Below are 16,821 nucleotides of genomic sequence, written 5' to 3' on the forward strand. Positions count from 1 at the left end.
TACTATACAGAGAGAGGTATATACTGTATACAGAGAGAAGAGAGGTCTGTACTATACAGAGAGAGGTTATATACTGTATACAGAGAGAGGAGAGAGGTCTGTACTATACAGAGAGAGGTTATATACTGTATACAGAGAGAGGAGAGAGGTCTGTACTATACAGAGAGAGGTTATATACTGTATACAGAGAGAAGAGAGGTCTGTACTATACAGAGAGAAGAGAGGTCTGTACTATACAGAGAGAGGTTATATACTGTATACAGAGAGAAGAGAGGTCTGTACTATACAGAGAGAGGTTATATACTGTATACAGAGAGAAGAGAGGTCTGTACTATACAGAGAGAGGTTATATACTGTATACAGAGAGGAGAGAGAGGTCTGTACTATACAGAGAGAGGTTATATACTGTATACAGAGAGAGGAGAGGTCTGTACTATACAGAGAGAGGTATATACTGTATACAGAGAGAGGAGAGAGGTCTGTACTATACAGAGAGAGGTTATATACTGTATACAGAGAGAAGAGAGGTCTGTACTATACAGAGAGAGGTTATATACTGTATACAGAGAGAGAGAGGTCTGTACTATACAGAGAGAGGTATATACTGTATACAGAGAGAAGAGAGGTCTGTACTATACAGAGAGAGGTTATATACTGTATACAGAGAGAGAGAGGTCTGTACTATACAGAGAGAGGTTATATACTGTATACAGAGAGAAGAGAGGTCTGTACTATACAGAGAGAGGTATATACTGTATACAGAGAGAAGAGAGGTCTGTACTATACAGAGAGAGGTATATACTGTATACAGAGAGAAGAGAGGTCTGTACTATACAGAGAGAGGTTATATACTGTATACAGAGAGAAGAGAGGTCTGTACTATACAGAGAGAGGTTATATACTGTATACAGAGAGAAGAGAGGTCTGTACTATACAGAGAGAGGTTATATACTGTATACAGAGAGAAGAGAGGTCTGTACTATACAGAGAGAGGTATATACTGTATACAGAGAGAAGAGAGGTCTGTACTATACAGAGAGAGGTTATATACTGTATACAGAGAGAAGAGAGGTCTGTACTATACAGAGAGAGGTTATATACTGTATACAGAGAGAAGAGAGGTCTGTACTATACAGAGAGAGGTTATATACTGTATACAGAGAGAAGAGAGGTCTGTACTATACAGAGAGAGGTTATATACTGTATACAGAGAGAAGAGAGGTCTGTACTATACAGAGAGAGGTTATATACTGTATACAGAGAGAAGAGAGGTCTGTACTATACAGAGAGAGGTATATACTGTATACAGAGAGAAGAGAGGTCTGTACTATACAGAGAGAGGTTATATACTGTATACAGAGAGAAGAGAGGTCTGTACTATACAGAGAGAGGTTATATACTGTATACAGAGAGAAGAGAGGTCTGTACTATACAGAGAGAGGTTATATACCTTTACGGTGTATATATATATGGGGAGGGGTCATGCACGGTGTATATATATATGGGGAGGGGTCATGTACGGTGTATATATATGGGGAGGGGTCATGCACGGTGTATATATATATATGGGGAGGGGTCATGTAGGGTGTATATATATATATGGGGAGGGGTCATGTACGGTGTATATATATATGGGGAGGGGTCATGTACGGTGTATATATATATATATGGTGTATATATATATATATGGGGAGGGGTCATGTACGGTGTATATATATATATGGGGAGGGGTCATGTACGGTGTATATATATATATGGGGAGGGGTCATGTACGGTGTATATATATATATGGGGAGGGGTCATGTACGGTGTATATATATATGGGGAGGGGTCATGTACGGTGTATATATATATATATGGGGAGGGGTCATGTACTGTGTATATATATATGGGGAGGGGTCATGTACGGTGTATATATATATGGGGCGGGGTCATGCACGGTGTATATATATATATGGGGAGGGGTCATGTACGGTGTATATATATATGGGGCGGGGTCATGTACGGTGTATATATATATGGGGAGGGGTCATGTACGGTGTATATATATATATGGGGAGGGGTCATGTACGGTGTATATATATATGGGGAGGGGTCATGTACGGTGTATATATATATATGGGGAGGGGTCATGCACGGTGTATATATATGGGGAGGGGTCATGTACGGTGTATATATATATGGGGAGGGGTCATGTACGGTGTATATATATATATGGGGAGGGGTCATGTACGGTGTATATATATATATGGGGAGGGGTCATGCACGGTGTATATATATATATGGGGAGGGGTCATGTACGGTGTATATATATATGGGAAGGGGTCAAGTACGGTGTATATATATGGGGAGGGGTCATGTACGGTGTATATATATATATGGGGAGGGGTCATGCACGGTATATATATATATATGGGGAGGGGTCATGTACGGTGTATATATATATATATATGGGGAGGGGTCATGTACGGTGTGTATATATGGGGAGGGGTCATGCACGGTGTAAATATATATGGGGAGGGGTCATGCACGGTGTATATATATATGGGGAGGGGTCATGTACGGTGTATATATATATGGGGAGGGGTCATGTACGGTGTATATATATATGGGGAGGGGTCATGTACGGTGTATATATATATGGGGAGGGGTCATGTACGGTGTAAATATATATATGGGGCGGGGTCATGCACGGTGTATATATATATGGGGAGGGGTCATGTACGGTGTATATATATATATGGGGCGGGGTCATGCACGGTGTATATATATATGGGGCGGGGTCATGCACGGTGTATATATATGGGGCGGGGTCATGTACGGTGTATATATATATAGGGCGGGGTCATGTACGGTGTATAGATATATGGGGAGGGGTCATGTACGGTGTATATATATATGGGGAGGGGTCATGTACGGTGTATATATATATATATGGGGAGGGGTCATGTACGGTGTATATATATATGGGGAGGGGTCATGTACAGTGTATATATATATGGGGCGGGGTCATGCACGGTGTATAGATATATGGGGAGGGGTCATGTACGGTGTATATATATATGTGGCGGGGTCATGCACAGTGTATATATATATATATATGGGGAGGGGTCATGTAGGGTGTATATATATATATATATGGGGAGGGGTCATGTAGGGTGTATATATATATGGGGCGGGGTCATGCACTGTGTATAGATATATATGGGGAGGGGTCATGTACAGTGTATATATGTGAGGAGGGGTCATGTACGGTGTATATATATATGGGGAGGGGTCATGTACAGTGTATATATGTGAGGAGGGGTCATGTACGGTGTATATATATATGGGGAGGGGTCATGCACTGTGTATAGATATATATGGGGAGGGGTCATGTATGGTGTATATATATATATATGGGGAGGGGTCATGTACGGTGTATATATATATATGGGGAGGGGTCATGTACGGTGTATATATATATGGGGAGGGGTCATGTACGGTGTATATATATATATGGGGCGGGGTCATGCTCGGTGTATATATATATGGGGCGGGGTCATGTACGGTGTATATATATGGGGAGGGGTCATGTACGGTGTATATATATATATATATATATATATATATGGGGAGGGGTCATGTACGGTGTATATATATGGGGAGGGGTCATGTACGGTGTATATATATATATATATGGGGAGGGGTCATGTACGGTGTATATATATGGGGAGGGGTCATGCACGGTATATATATATATGGGGAGGGGTCATGTACGGTGTATATATGTGAGGAGGGGTCATGCACGGTGTATAGATATATATGGGGAGGGGTCATGTACAGTGTATATATGTGAGGAGGGGTCATGTACGGTGTATATATATATGGGGAGGGGTCATGTACAGTGTATATATGTGAGGAGGGGTCATGTACAGTGTATATATATGGGGAGGGGTCATGCACTGTGTATAGATATATATGGGGAGGGGTCATGTATGGTGTATATATATATATATGGGGAGGGGTCATGTACGGTGTATATATATATATGGGGAGGGGTCATGTACGGTGTATATATATGGGGAGGGGTCATGTACGGTGTATATATATATATATGGGGAGGGGTCATGTATGGTGTATATATATATATATGGGGAGGGGTCATGTACGGTGTATATATATATATGGGGCGGGGTCATGTACGGTGTATATATATATGGGGAGGGGTCATGTACGGTGTATATATATGGGGAGGGGTCATGCACGGTATATATATATATATATATATATATATATGGGGAGGGGTCATGTACGGTGTATATATATGGGGAGGGGTCATGCACGGTATATATATATATGGGGAGGGGTCATGTACGGTGTATATATATATATATGGGGAGGGGTCATGTACGGTGTATATATATATGGGGAGGGGTCATGTACGGTGTATATATATATATGGGGAGTGGTCATGTACGGTGTATATATATATATGAGGAGGGGTCATGTACGGTGTATATATATGGGGAGGGGTCATGCACGGTGTATATATATATATATGGGGAGGGGTCATGCACGGTGTATATATATATATGGGGAGGGGTCATGTAGGGTGTATATATATATATGGGGAGGGGTCATGTACGGTGTATATATATATGGGGAGGGGTCATGCACGGTGTATATATATATGGTGAGGGGTCATGTACGGTGTATATATATATGGGGAGGGGTCATGTACTGTGTATATATATGGGGAGGGGTCATGTACGGTGTATATATATATGGGGAGGGGTCATGTACGGTGTATATATATGGGGAGGGGTCATGTACGGTGTATATATATAAAAAAGGGGGGTGGTCATGAACGGTGTATATATATATGGGGAGGGGTCATGTACGGTGTATATATATATGGGGAGGGGTCATGTACGGTGTATATATATATATGGGGAGGGGTCATGTACGGTGTATATATATATATGGGGAGGGGTCATGTACGGTGTATATATATATATGGGGAGGGGTCATGTACGGTGTATATATATGAGGAGGGGTCATGTACGGTGTATATATATATATGGGGCGGGGTCATGCACGGTGTATATATATATAGGGCGGGGTCATGTACGGTGTATATATATGGGGAGGGGTCATGTACGGTGTATATATATGGGGCGGGGTCATGTACGGTGTATATATATGGGGAGGGGTCATGCACGGTGTATATATATATGGGGAGGGGTCATGTACGGTGTATATATATATGGGGAGGGGTCATGTACGGTGTATACATATATGGGGAGGGGTCATGCACGGTGTATATATATATATGGGGAGGGGTCATGTAGGGTGTATATATATATATGGGGAGGGGTCATGTACGGTGTATATATATATGGGGAGGGGTCATGCACGGTGTATATATATATGGTGAGGGGTCATGTACGGTGTATATATATATGGGGAGGGGTCATGTACTGTGTATATATATGGGGAGGGGTCATGTACGGTGTATATATATATGGGGAGGGGTCATGTACGGTGTATATATATGGGGAGGGGTCATGTACGGTGTATATATATAAAAAAGGGGGGTGGTCATGAACGGTGTATATATATATGGGGAGGGGTCATGTACGGTGTATATATATATGGGGAGGGGTCATGTACGGTGTATATATATATATGGGGAGGGGTCATGTACGGTGTATATATATATATGGGGAGGGGTCATGTACGGTGTATATATATATGGGGAGGGGTCATGTACGGTGTATATATATGAGGAGGGGTCATGTACGGTGTATATATATATATGGGGCGGGGTCATGCACGGTGTATATATATATATGGGGCGGGGTCATGTACGGTGTATATATATGGGGAGGGGTCATGTACGGTGTATATATATGGGGCGGGGTCATGTACGGTGTATATATATGGGGAGGGGTCATGCACGGTGTATATATATATGGGGAGGGGTCATGTACGGTGTATATATATATGGGGAGGGGTCATGTACGGTGTATACATATATGGGGAGGGGTCATGTACGGTGCATATATATATGGGGCGGGGTCATGTACGGTGTATATATATATGGGGAGGGGTCATGTACGGTGTATATATATATGGGGAGGGGTCATGTACGGTGTATATATATGGGGAGGGGTCATGTACGGTGTAAATATATATATGGGGAGGGGTCATGCACGGTGTATATATATATGGGGAGGGGTCATGTACGGTGTATATATATGGGGCGGGGTCATGTACAGTGTATATATATATATATATACGGGGCGGGGTCATGTACGGTGTATATATATATATATATATGGGGAGGGGTCATGCACGGTGTATAGATATATGGGGAGGGGTCATGTACAGTGTATATATATATATATGGGGAGGGGTCATGTACGGTGTATATATATATATGGGGAGTGGTCATGTACGGTGTATATATATATATGAGGAGGGGTCATGTACGGTGTATATATATGGGGAGGGGTCATGCACGGTGTATATATATATATGGGGAGGGGTCATGCACGGTGTATATATATATATGGGGAGGGGTCATGTAGGGTGTATATATATATATGGGGAGGGGTCATGTACGGTGTATATATATATGGGGAGGGGTCATGCACGGTGTATATATATATGGTGAGGGGTCATGTACGGTGTATATATATATGGGGAGGGGTCATGTACTGTGTATATATATGGGGAGGGGTCATGTACGGTGTATATATATATGGGGAGGGGTCATGTACGGTGTATATATATGGGGAGGGGTCATGTACGGTGTATATATATAAAAAAGGGGGGTGGTCATGAACGGTGTATATATATATGGGGAGGGGTCATGTACGGTGTATATATATATGGGGAGGGGTCATGTACGGTGTATATATATATATGGGGAGGGGTCATGTACGGTGTATATATATATGGGGAGGGGTCATGTACGGTGTATATATATATATGGGGAGGGGTCATGTACGGTGTATATATATATATGGGGAGGGGTCATGCACGGTGTATATATATATATATGGGGAGGGGTCATGTACGGTGTATATATATATGGGGCGGGGTCATGCACGGTGTATATATATATAGGGCGGGGTCATGTACGGTGTATATATATGGGGAGGGGTCATGTACGGTGTATATATATGGGGCGGGGTCATGTACGGTGTATATATATGGGGAGGGGTCATGCACGGTGTATATATATATGGGGAGGGGTCATGTACGGTGTATATATATATGGGGAGGGGTCATGTACGGTGTATACATATATGGGGAGGGGTCATGCACGGTGTATATATATATATGGGGAGGGGTCATGTAGGGTGTATATATATATATGGGGAGGGGTCATGTACGGTGTATATATATATGGGGAGGGGTCATGCACGGTGTATATATATATGGTGAGGGGTCATGTACGGTGTATATATATATGGGGAGGGGTCATGTACTGTGTATATATATGGGGAGGGGTCATGTACGGTGTATATATATATGGGGAGGGGTCATGTACGGTGTATATATATGGGGAGGGGTCATGTACGGTGTATATATATAAAAAAGGGGGGTGGTCATGAACGGTGTATATATATATGGGGAGGGGTCATGTACGGTGTATATATATATGGGGAGGGGTCATGTACGGTGTATATATATATATGGGGAGGGGTCATGTACGGTGTATATATATATATGGGGAGGGGTCATGTACGGTGTATATATATATGGGGAGGGGTCATGTACGGTGTATATATATGAGGAGGGGTCATGTACGGTGTATATATATATATGGGGCGGGGTCATGCACGGTGTATATATATATATGGGGCGGGGTCATGTACGGTGTATATATATGGGGAGGGGTCATGTACGGTGTATATATATGGGGCGGGGTCATGTACGGTGTATATATATGGGGAGGGGTCATGCACGGTGTATATATATATGGGGAGGGGTCATGTACGGTGTATATATATATGGGGAGGGGTCATGTACGGTGTATACATATATGGGGAGGGGTCATGTACGGTGCATATATATATGGGGCGGGGTCATGTACGGTGTATATATATATGGGGAGGGGTCATGTACGGTGTATATATATATGGGGAGGGGTCATGTACGGTGTATATATATGGGGAGGGGTCATGTACGGTGTAAATATATATATGGGGAGGGGTCATGCACGGTGTATATATATATGGGGAGGGGTCATGTACGGTGTATATATATGGGGCGGGGTCATGTACAGTGTATATATATATATATATACGGGGCGGGGTCATGTACGGTGTATATATATATATATATATGGGGAGGGGTCATGCACGGTGTATAGATATATGGGGAGGGGTCATGTACGGTGTATATATATATATATATGGGGAGGGGTCATGTACGGTGTATATATATATATATACGGGGAGGGGTCATGTACGGTGTATATATATATATATATGGGGAGGGGTCATGTACGGTGTATATATATGGGGCGGGGTCATGTACAGTGTATATATATATATATATGGGGAGGGGTCATGCACGGTGTATAGATATATGGGGAGGGGTCATGTACGGTATATATATATATAGGGGGAGGGGTCATGTACGGTGTATATATATATGGGGAGGGGTCATGTACGGTGTGTATATATATATGGGGAGGGGTCATGCACGGTGTATATATATGGGGAGGGGTCATGTACGGTGTATAGATATATATATATATATATGGGGAGGGGTCATGTACGGTGTATAGATATATATATATATATATATATGGGGAGGGGTCATGTACGGTGTATATATATGGGGAGGGGTCATGTACGGTGTATATATATATATGGGGAGGGGTCATGTACGGTGTATATATATATATGGGGAGGGGTCATGTACGGTGTATATATATATATATATGGGGCGGGGTCATGTACGGTGTATATATATATATACGGGGCGGGGTCATGTACGGTGTATATATATATATATGGGGAGGGGTCATGCACGGTGTATAGATATATGGGGAGGGGTCATGTACGGTATATATATATATAGGGGGAGGGGTCATGTACGGTGTATATATATATGGGGAGGGGTCATGTACGGTGTATATATATATGGGGAGGGGTCATGCACGGTGTATATATATGGGGAGGGGTCATGTACGGTGTATATATATGGGGAGGGGTCATGTACGGTGTATATATATGGGGAGGGGTCATGTACAGTGTATATATATGGGGAGGGGTCATGTACGGTGTATATATATATGGGGAGGGGTCATGTACGGTGTATATATATATGGGGAGGGGTCATGTACGGTGTATATATATATGGGGAGGGGTCATGTACGGTGTATATATATGGGGAGGGGTCATGTACGGTGTATAGATATGGGGAGGGGTCATGTACGGTGTATATATATGGGGAGGGGTCATGTACGGTGTATATATATATACGGGGAGGGGTCATGTACGGTGTATATATATATATGGGGAGGGGTCATGTACGGTGTATATATATATATGGGGAGGGGTCATGTACGGTGTATATATATGTGAGGAGGGGTCATGTACGGTGTATATATATGGGGCGGGGTCATGTACGGTGTATATATATATGGGGAGGGGTCATGCACGGTGTATATATATGGGGAGGGGTCATGTACGGTGTATATATATGGGGAGGGGTCATGTACGGTGTATATATATGGGGCGGGGTCATGTACAGTGTATATATGTGAGGAGGGGTCATGCACGGTGTATATATATGGGGCGGGGTCATGTACAGTGTATATATATGGGGCGGGGTCATGTACGGTGTATATATATATATGGGGAGGGGTCATGTACGGTGTATATATATGGGGCGGGGTCATGTACGGTGTATATATATGGGGAGGGGTCATGTACGGTGTATATATATATATATGGGGAGGGGTCATGTACGGTGTATATATATATATGGGGAGGGGTCATGTACGGTGTATATATATATGGGGAGGGGTCATGTACGGTGTATATATATATGGGGAGGGGTCATGTACGGTGTATATATATATATATGGGGATGGGTCATGTACGGTGTATATATATATATGGGGAGGGGTCATGTACGGTGTATATATATATGGGGAGGGGTCATGTACGGTGTATATATATATGGGGAGGGGTCATGTACGGTGTATATATATATGGGGAGGGGTCATGTACGGTGTATATATATATATGGGATGGGGTCATGCACGGTGTATATATATATATATGGGGATGGGTCATGTACGGTGTATATATATATATGGGGAGGGGTCATGTACGGTGTATATATATATGGGGAGGGGTCATGTACGGTGTATATATATATATGGGGAGGGGTCATGTACGGTGTATATATATATATGGGGAGGGGTCATGCACGGTGTATATATATATATATGGGGAGGGGTCATGTACGGTGTATATATATATGGGGAGGGGTCATGCACGGTGTATAGATATATGGGGAGGGGTCATGTACGGTGTATATATATGGGGAGGGGTCATGTACAGTGTATATATATGGGGAGGGGTCATGTACGGTGTATATATATATATGGGGAGGGGTCATGTACGGTGTATATATATGGGGCGGGGTCATGTACGGTGTATATATATGGGGAGGGGTCATGTACGGTGTATATATATATATATGGGGAGGGGTCATGTACGGTGTATATATATATATATATATATATATATGGGGAGGGGTCATGTACGGTGTATATATATGGGGAGGGGTCATGTACGGTGTATATATATATATGGGGAGGGGTCATGTACGGTGTATATATATATATGGGGAGGGGTCATGTACGGTGTATATATATATATATGGGGCGGGGTCATGTACGGTGTATATATATATATATACGGGGCGGGGTCATGTACGGTGTATATATATATATATATGGGGAGGGGTCATGCACGGTGTATAGATATATGGGGAGGGGTCATGTACGGTATATATATATATAGGGGGAGGGGTCATGTACGGTGTATATATATATGGGGAGGGGTCATGTACGGTGTATATATATATGGGGAGGGGTCATGCACGGTGTATATATATGGGGAGGGGTCATGTACGGTGTATATATATGGGGAGGGGTCATGTACGGTGTATAGATATGGGGAGGGGTCATGTACAGTGTATATATATGGGGAGGGGTCATGTACGGTGTATATATATATGGGGAGGGGTCATGTACGGTGTATATATATATGGGGAGGGGTCATGTACGGTGTATATATATATGGGGAGGGGTCATGTACGGTGTATATATATGGGGAGGGGTCATGTACGGTGTATAGATATGGGGAGGGGTCATGTACGGTGTATATATATGGGGAGGGGTCATGTACGGTGTATATATATATACGGGGAGGGGTCATGTACGGTGTATATATATATATGGGGAGGGGTCATGTACGGTGTATATATATATATGGGGAGGGGTCATGTACGGTGTATATATATGTGAGGAGGGGTCATGTACGGTGTATATATATGGGGCGGGGTCATGTACGGTGTATATATATATGGGGAGGGGTCATGCACGGTGTATATATATGGGGAGGGGTCATGTACGGTGTATATATATGGGGAGGGGTCATGTACGGTGTATATATATGGGGCGGGGTCATGTACAGTGTATATATGTGAGGAGGGGTCATGCACGGTGTATATATATGGGGCGGGGTCATGTACAGTGTATATATATGGGGCGGGGTCATGTACGGTGTATATATATATGGGGAGGGGTCATGTACGGTGTATATATATGGGGCGGGGTCATGTACGGTGTATATATATGGGGAGGGGTCATGTACGGTGTATATATATATATATGGGGAGGGGTCATGTACGGTGTATATATATATATGGGGAGGGGTCATGTACGGTGTATATATATATGGGGAGGGGTCATGTACGGTGTATATATATATGGGGAGGGGTCATGTACGGTGTATATATATATATATGGGGATGGGTCATGTACGGTGTATATATATATGGGGAGGGGTCATGTACGGTGTATATATATATGGGGAGGGGTCATGTACGGTGTATATATATATGGGGAGGGGTCATGTACGGTGTATATATATATGGGGAGGGGTCATGTACGGTGTATATATATATATGGGATGGGGTCATGCACGGTGTATATATATATATATGGGGATGGGTCATGTACGGTGTATATATATATATGGGGAGGGGTCATGTACGGTGTATATATATATGGGGAGGGGTCATGTACGGTGTATATATATATATGGGGAGGGGTCATGTACGGTGTATATATATATATGGGGAGGGGTCATGCACGGTGTATATATATATATGGGGAGGGGTCATGTACGGTGTATATATATATGGGGAGGGGTCATGCACGGTGTATAGATATATGGGGAGGGGTCATGTACGGTGTATATATATGGGGAGGGGTCATGTACAGTGTATATATATGGGGAGGGGTCATGTACGGTGTATATATATATATGGGGAGGGGTCATGTACGGTGTATATATATGGGGCGGGGTCATGTACGGTGTATATATATGGGGAGGGGTCATGTACGGTGTATATATATATATATGGGGAGGGGTCATGTACGGTGTATATATATATATATATATATATATATGGGGAGGGGTCATGTACGGTGTATATATATGGGGAGGGGTCATGTACGGTGTATATATATATATGGGGAGGGGTCATGTACGGTGTATATATATATATGGGGAGGGGTCATGTACGGTGTATATATATATATATATGGGGCGGGGTCATGTACGGTGTATATATATATATATACGGGGCGGGGTCATGTACGGTGTATATATATATATATATGGGGAGGGGTCATGCACGGTGTATAGATATATGGGGAGGGGTCATGTACGGTATATATATATATAGGGGGAGGGGTCATGTACGGTGTATATATATATGGGGAGGGGTCATGTACGGTGTATATATATATGGGGAGGGGTCATGCACGGTGTATATATATGGGGAGGGGTCATGTACGGTGTATATATATGGGGAGGGGTCATGTACGGTGTATAGATATGGGGAGGGGTCATGTACAGTGTATATATATGGGGAGGGGTCATGTACGGTGTATATATATATGGGGAGGGGTCATGTACGGTGTATATATATATGGGGAGGGGTCATGTACGGTGTATATATATATGGGGAGGGGTCATGTACGGTGTATATATATGGGGAGGGGTCATGTACGGTGTATAGATATGGGGAGGGGTCATGTACGGTGTATATATATGGGGAGGGGTCATGTACGGTGTATATATATATACGGGGAGGGGTCATGTACGGTGTATATATATATATGGGGAGGGGTCATGTACGGTGTATATATATATATGGGGAGGGGTCATGTACGGTGTATATATATGTGAGGAGGGGTCATGTACGGTGTATATATATGGGGCGGGGTCATGTACGGTGTATATATATATGGGGAGGGGTCATGCACGGTGTATATATATGGGGAGGGGTCATGTACGGTGTATATATATGGGGAGGGGTCATGTACGGTGTATATATATGGGGCGGGGTCATGTACAGTGTATATATGTGAGGAGGGGTCATGCACGGTGTATATATATGGGGCGGGGTCATGTACAGTGTATATATATGGGGCGGGGTCATGTACGGTGTATATATATATATGGGGAGGGGTCATGTACGGTGTATATATATGGGGCGGGGTCATGTACGGTGTATATATATGGGGAGGGGTCATGTACGGTGTATATATATATATATGGGGAGGGGTCATGTACGGTGTATATATATATATGGGGAGGGGTCATGTACGGTGTATATATATATGGGGAGGGGTCATGTACGGTGTATATATATATGGGGAGGGGTCATGTACGGTGTATATATATATATATGGGGATGGGTCATGTACGGTGTATATATATATATGGGGAGGGGTCATGTACGGTGTATATATATATGGGGAGGGGTCATGTACGGTGTATATATATATGGGGAGGGGTCATGTACGGTGTATATATATATGGGGAGGGGTCATGTACGGTGTATATATATATGGGGCGGGGTCATGTACGGTGTATATATATGGGGCGGGGTCATGTACGGTGTATATATATATGGGGCGGGGTCATGTACGGTGTATATATATATGGGGCGGGGTCATGCACGGTGTATATATATATGGGGCGGGGTCATGTACGGTGTATATATATGGGGCGGGGTCATGTACGGTGTATATATATATGGGGCGGGGTCATGTACGGTGTATATATATGGGGCGGGGTCATGCACGGTGTATAGATATGGGGAGGGGTCATGTACGGTGTATATATATGGGGAGGGGTCATGTACGGTGTATATATATATATGGGGAGGGGTCATGTACGGTGTATATATATGGGGCGGGGTCATGCACGGTGTATATATATATGGGGCGGGGTCATGCACGGTGTATATATATATGGGGAGGGGTCATGTACGGTGTATATATATATGGGGAGGGGTCATGTACGGTGTATATATATATGGGGAGGGGTCATGTACGGTGTATATATATATGGGGAGGGGTCATGCACGGTGTATATATATACGGGGAGGGGTCATGTACGGTGTATATATATATGGGGCGGGGTCATGCACGGTGTATATATATATGGGGAGGGGTCATGTACGGTGTATATATATATGGGGAGGGGTCATGTACGGTGTATATATATATGGGGAGGGGTCATGCACGGTGTATATATATGGGGCGGGGTCATGTACGGTGTATATATACGGGGAGGGGTCATGTACGGTGTATATATATACGGGGAGGGGTCATGTACGGTGTATATATATGGGGCGGGGTCATGTACGGTGTATATATATGGGGCGGGGTCATGCACGGTGTATATATATGGGGCGGGGTCATGCACGGTGTATATATATGGGGAGGGGTCATGTACGGTGTATATATATGGGGAGGGGTCATGTACGGTGTATATATATACGGGGAGGGGTCATGTACGGTGTATATATATGGGGCGGGGTCATGCACGGTGTATATATATATGGGGCGGGGTCATGTACGGTGTATATATATGGGGCGGGGTCATGCACGGTGTATATATATACGGGGAGGGGTCATGTACGGTGTATATATATATACGGGGAGGGGTCATGTACGGTGTATATATATATGGGGAGGGGTCATGTACGGTGTATATATATGGGGCGGGGTCATGCACGGTGTATATATATACGGGGAGGGGTCATGTACGGTGTATATATATGGGGCGGGGTCATGTACGGTGTATATATATGGGGCGGGGTCATGTACGGTGTATATATATACGGGGAGGGGTCATGTACGGTGTATATATATATACGGGGAGGGGTCATGTACGGTGTATATATACGGGGAGGGGTCATGTACGGTGTATATATATGGGGCGGGGTCATGCACGGTGTATATATATACGGGGAGGGGTCATGTACGGTGTATATATATGGGGAGGGGTCATGTACGGTGTATATATATGGGGAGGGGTCATGCACGGTGTATATATATGGGGAGGGGTCATGTACGGTGTATATATATGGGGCGGGGTCATGCACGGTGTATATATATACGGGGAGGGGTCATGTACGGTGTATATATATGGGGCGGGGTCATGTACGGTGTATATATATGGGGCGGGGTCATGTACGGTGTATATATATACGGGGAGGGGTCATGTACGGTGTATATATATATACGGGGAGGGGTCATGTACGGTGTATATATACGGGGAGGGGTCATGTACGGTGTATATATATATGGGGAGGGGTCATGCACGGTGTATATATACGGGGAGGGGTCATGTACGGTGTATATATATATACGGGGAGGGGTCATGTACGGTGTATATATACGGGGAGGGGTCATGTACGGTGTATATATATATGGGGCGGGGTCATGCACGGTGTATATATACGGGGAGGGGTCATGTACGGTGTATATATATATGGGGAGGGGTCATGCACGGTGTATATATATGGGGCGGGGTCATGTACGGTGTATATATATGGGGCGGGGTCATGTACGGTGTATATATATGGGGAGGGGTCATGCACGGTGTATATATATGGGGCGGGGTCATGTACGGTGTATATATACGGGGCGGGGTCAGACACCCGGTCACAGGCCGCACCTCGGTCCTCCGGTACAGGGTCGCCTCGCCGTAGGCCCCGTGTCCCAGCACCCGGATGGGGATGTAGTGCAGCTCCTCCTGCTCGGCCCCGCAGCTCCGCACCGAGTCCCCGAAGTCTGAATTGATGGAGTCGCAGTGCCGGTCATACCGGCTGAGGGCGGACATTGCGGAATCAGCGGCCACCGCTAGCCGCCATATTATTCAACCCTGACCCAGAAGAGCAGCCTCCCCGGGCGGAAGGAGCGGCCACGTGACCGCGGCGCCCGGCGCCATGACTGATGTGGGCAACCCCCCCAATAACCACAGCCAAGCGGAGTCCACAGGCTAAATGGGTGTATGGGGGGGGGCTCAGTGTCCTGTATGGGGTCACCCCGGTGGGGGGGGGCTCAGTGTCCTGTATGGGGTCACCCCGGTGGGGGGGGGCTCAGTGTCCTGTATGGGGTCACCCCGGTGGGGGGGGGGCTCAGTGTCCTGTATGGGGTCACCCCGGTGGGGGGGAGGCTCAGTGTCCTGTATGGGGTCACCCCGGTGGGGG

At 44.5% G+C, this 16,821-nt stretch overlaps 1 protein-coding gene across 2 annotated transcripts in view; it reads right to left on the minus strand.

Moving 5' to 3' along the window:
- The window catches only part of NEK9 (NIMA related kinase 9), a 55,174-nt gene extending 38,645 nt beyond the window's left edge, over positions 1–16,529 (minus strand). For both annotated transcript variants that reach the window (XM_040412363.1, XM_040412362.1), the window contains exon 1: positions 16,287–16,529. In XM_040412363.1, coding sequence (XP_040268297.1) covers positions 16,287–16,451 — 165 coding nt within the window. In that variant the 5' untranslated portion in view covers positions 16,452–16,529. The remainder of the gene's footprint in view (positions 1–16,286) is intronic.
- Between the last annotated feature and the right edge of the window lie 292 nt (positions 16,530–16,821).

The sequence above is a fragment of the Bufo bufo genome, chromosome 11 (assembly GCF_905171765.1).
Source record: "Bufo bufo chromosome 11, aBufBuf1.1, whole genome shotgun sequence".
NCBI lineage: Eukaryota > Metazoa > Chordata > Amphibia > Anura > Bufonidae > Bufo > Bufo bufo.